The following is a 3,887-nucleotide window of genomic DNA, read 5'->3' as shown; positions in this document are numbered from 1 at the left end:
GGTCTTTATAGGAGATTATCACGATTTAGGGATTAACCTTACAATAAACCTCCACCAGCATCAGTAATCACTCACCGCTTGGTATTTATTATAAATGACAAGACCCATAATCCCAACCCCGTATGGAATTCCAGTAAATACACACTGCTCTGTGGAGCATGCTGCGTCTGATCTCCCCCTCCCCTCCCCCACGTGTGAGACTCTGAGAAGAAGAAACCGAGGACCACCAGGTTTAAGCGTTTTAAAAAAATATTTATTGAAACTCGCGGTAAAAAAATAACTTCCTAAACAATATACAAATCGCTAAATCAAAAAAAAAAAAAAAAAAAAAAACCCGAGCTGCATTCATGCAACCAGAGCAGAGACTCGGAACCGAAACGCTCACGTGAGACGTTCACGCACAGAAAAACAAAAACAAAATCAGTAGACTTTTCAATACTCCTTGCGCCAGACAATGGAAGTGCTTGTAAAGATCTATTTACAGATATGTACAGTATCTACAACTCTGCTTCAAAAACTCTTAAATATGCTAAAATAGATTTAAATAGGCTGTGGACCCTTCAGTGTGGAATGACTTGTGTTGCTATAAATAAATAAATAATTCCACTTTAGATTTCTTTAAAGAAAAAAAAATAAACATATATACAAATAAATATGACGTACACAATAGACCTTGCGTTGGAATTTAGAGTCATAAGACAGCGACGTATTTACAACACAATGGTGACAATATGTAGTTATATCTCGTAGTTGCATTGCTGTGTGCGTCCGTATCGAGTGGTAGTCATGTTGAAGTTTCTGAGTCAGGATGAGGGAGAGATGGAGGTGTATGACGGTCGTTCTGCACAGGTTATTTGAGGTCGTTTTGGTTGCTCGCTGCACGATGCAGGAGACGGAAGCAGGAGAAGAAGAAGAAGAAGTGTGACATCTGGATAAGAAGCAGTGGTACAGTGGCTATTAAAGAATTTCAAGTATTTCTTTCCAACACTCGTACAGAAGGCACTAGATGAGAGCTCGCGTTCCTCCAGGGTCGGAGTTTCTCAGTCCGTTCACGCCTTTTTCATCTTCGGCGTCGCACGAACCGCTTCAAGTTTGCTCAACTTCGCTCCGGGGCGCCCCTTCGTTCCTCGGGGCGGGACGTCTGACGTCCCCGGATTTCCCGGGTTCACCCTTTAGACAGCTGCCTTTACCAAATTAAACAAACATTTTTCATTTTCCACGTTTGTTTCACGGGCTGGTCGGGCGGGCGGGCGAGCAGGTGGGCGTCGCCAGTCATCTGACTGACATAGTGACAAGTCTCTGAGTAGTGAGTCACTTGCATACTGTGACCGCCTCATGGCTCAGACTGTGCAGACGGATCTCGGTTGCGTCTGTAGGGGGTGCTGATGTGTTCTGCATCCAGGAGTGGTTGAAAACGTCCTCAAAAGAAGGACGATCGGCAGGACGCAGGGACAGACACCACTTGATGAGCTGCTGGCATTCTGCAGGAAGACAGGAGGACAGCGTGTGAGTGAGTGACGGATAAATAATTATAACTAATGAGGGACCGCAACAAGCGTTCGAGCCGACGCCTCTTACCTGTCGAGATCCTGCGCCTGAAGAGCACCTGGCCACGCACGATTTCTTCATCCTGCTCAAATGGGATGTCACCACACACCATGTCGTACAGCAGAATCCCCAGAGACCAAACGGTCGCAGATCTGCCGTGGTACCGGTGGTACCTGATCCACTCTGGAGGGCTGTACACTCTCGTACCTGCATGTGAGGGAGAAAGAAAAAAAAATTAATCTCTAAAATCAAACAATATGACAACCAAGAGCCAAGTTTTTTTTTGTGTTTGCAAAGAGTAAACAGTAATAATAGTAAAGGGGGCGGGGCTCGGAGCAGGAAGTGCTCTGCGCCTGTGTTTACAAAACACTACTATGGCACGCTAACCAGGTGAACCTGCGCGCTCACGAGGCGGAGCGGGGCGGGAAGAGAAACCGGTTGCCATGTGACTTGTGTTTACAAACTGAGTTGTAGCAACGCGGCGTGTCGTCAGTAGGGGGCGCAGCGAAGCATGAACGAAGAGGAGCTTGAGCGCGCGCGTGTGTGTGTGTGTGTGTGTGTGTGTGTGTGTGTGTGTGTGTGTGTGTGTGTGTGTGTGTGTGTGAGAGAGAGCGAGAGATTTCTCAATAATAAAAAGCGACATCAAACGTGCTCGTGATCCCTATTTAAATCCTGAAGGTGATCCGGGTCTTGTCCCCTACATGCGTATATAAGCGAAAGTGCGCGCGCTCCTTACCGTCGAAGTCGGTGTACACGGTGTCCTTGAGGAGCGCCCCCGAGCCGAAGTCGATCAGCTTCAGCTCGCCGGTGCGCAGGTCGATGAGAATGTTCTCGTCCTTGATGTCGCGGTGCACGACGCCGCTGGAGTGGCAGTGACGCACCGCCTCGAGGACCTGGCGGAAAAACCCCCGCGCTAAGTCCTCGGGCAGCGCGCCCCTCTCCGTGATGAAGTCGAACAGGTCCTTCACCGCCTCCGGTCTCTCCATCACGATGATGAAGGCGTCAGGACGCTCGTACCAATCCAGCATCCTGATCACACCACGGAAACCCGTGCCCACCTTCTTTAGGAGGACGATCTCCATGGGCACGCGCGCGCCATTAGGCTGCAGGAGCAGAAGGAAAATCACATTTAATACTCAATTTCAACATTTATAAATCAATGCAATATGATCCTGTATAAACATATAACACTGTGCATATATAATATATAAATAAATATTTATTAATTCTTACCAATTCTCCCCATTCGGTCACACGTTCCTTCGCCACATGTTTAATAGCGACCTGAAAATAGACAAAATAAAAACACACGTGAGCCAAACAGACACGTGCAAAACACTGCATGTTAATCATGCAATAATAATAATAATAATATAAATAAAGATCTGGGACGCACCGGAGTTCCGTCGGATATCCGCAGGCCGGTGTAGACCGTGCCGAAGCCGCCGCTCCCGAGCACCGAGCCCACCTGGTAGACCTTCTCAAACGGCTCCTTCTCCTTCACTGGAAACAACAACAACACATTCTAACTTCAGTAAGGAGGAAACCAGGTGAAAGAAATAGAACAAGATCATTTCTTCTATCCATCTATCCATCCATTCCTCCCCCTCTCACACACACACGCGCGCACACACACACACACACACACATATCATGGCCGTAATGGCGACAGAGAGAAACACAGCCACCCCGCGGTTCGTCCTCTAACCTGGATGCACTTGGAGCTGGATCTTCGCGGGCATGTCCACGGCTGAGATGTGCGCCAACGTGTTCAGTTTGGACAGAAGCATCGTATTTAATCCCCAAGTCGAATAAATAAATGAATATATTCCTCAATCAGAATCCTGAGGAGATCCGGAGCAGGAATCCACGCTGTCTGAGGTAAAAAAAAAGAGAGGGAAAAACAGAGCGGCTTTTTCTTTCCCTTTTTAAATAAAACACGACTCGGATAGAAAAATCTTCAGCGTCTCTTCGGTTGGAGTGCAAATAATAATAAAGAAATAAATGATGACCGAGCAGGTTGGTGACGGCGATGTCGGAGAGATTATCCACACCGAACAAGACGCACACAAACCCGGCTTTCTGGGAGCGTGAAGGCGGGGCGCGGAGATATTTATACGCGTAGTAGCGCGCGTAGGTTACGACGTCACTCGCGGGTTTGCCCATACGGTACGATCAGCCAATAGGAGCGAGGCTCGCTTTTGTAGTCGGACGTCAATCAAATATGAAAATAGAGGAGAAATGGGAGGGGAGGGGCAGGCTAGACGACGTGGCGGGAATCAAAACGCGCCAAAAAAAAAAATACAGTGGCCTCGTGGTCACGAGGAGACAAGGAGCAA

The 3,887-nt window shown here is 47.9% G+C and overlaps 1 protein-coding gene across 1 annotated transcript; it reads right to left on the bottom strand.

Annotated features, from left to right (window-relative positions):
* Positions 1-231: 231 nt before the first annotated feature.
* pim1 (Pim-1 proto-oncogene, serine/threonine kinase) lies at positions 232-3,646 on the bottom strand. The gene is made up of 6 exons (XM_046872301.1): positions 3,257-3,646; positions 2,945-3,051; positions 2,782-2,832; positions 2,285-2,651; positions 1,579-1,755; positions 232-1,481 (listed from the first exon to the last, which is right to left on the bottom strand). Exons 1-6 carry the CDS (start codon positions 3,336-3,338, stop codon positions 1,312-1,314), a joined length of 954 nt encoding a protein of 317 aa, XP_046728257.1. The 5' UTR covers positions 3,339-3,646; the 3' UTR covers positions 232-1,311.
* Positions 3,647-3,887: the final 241 nt, after the last annotated feature.

Source organism: Silurus meridionalis, chromosome 17 (assembly GCF_014805685.1).
Source record: "Silurus meridionalis isolate SWU-2019-XX chromosome 17, ASM1480568v1, whole genome shotgun sequence".
Lineage (NCBI taxonomy): Eukaryota > Metazoa > Chordata > Actinopteri > Siluriformes > Siluridae > Silurus > Silurus meridionalis.
This window is presented reverse-complemented; position numbering and strand designations above follow the sequence as displayed.

Excerpts from the sequence above, each read along its gene's own strand:
- pim1 (XM_046872301.1), bottom strand. The coding sequence starts at position 3,338 with ATGCTTCTGTCCAAACTGAACACGTTGGCGCACATCTCAGCCGTGGAC. Across the intron at positions 2,652-2,781 it reads TGACCGAATGGGGAGAATTG|CCTAATGGCGCGCGCGTGCC; the intron begins GTAAGAATTAAT and ends CTGCTCCTGCAG. Across the intron at positions 1,482-1,578 it reads CAGGCGCAGGATCTCGACAG|AATGCCAGCAGCTCATCAAG; the intron begins GTAAGAGGCGTC and ends GTCTTCCTGCAG.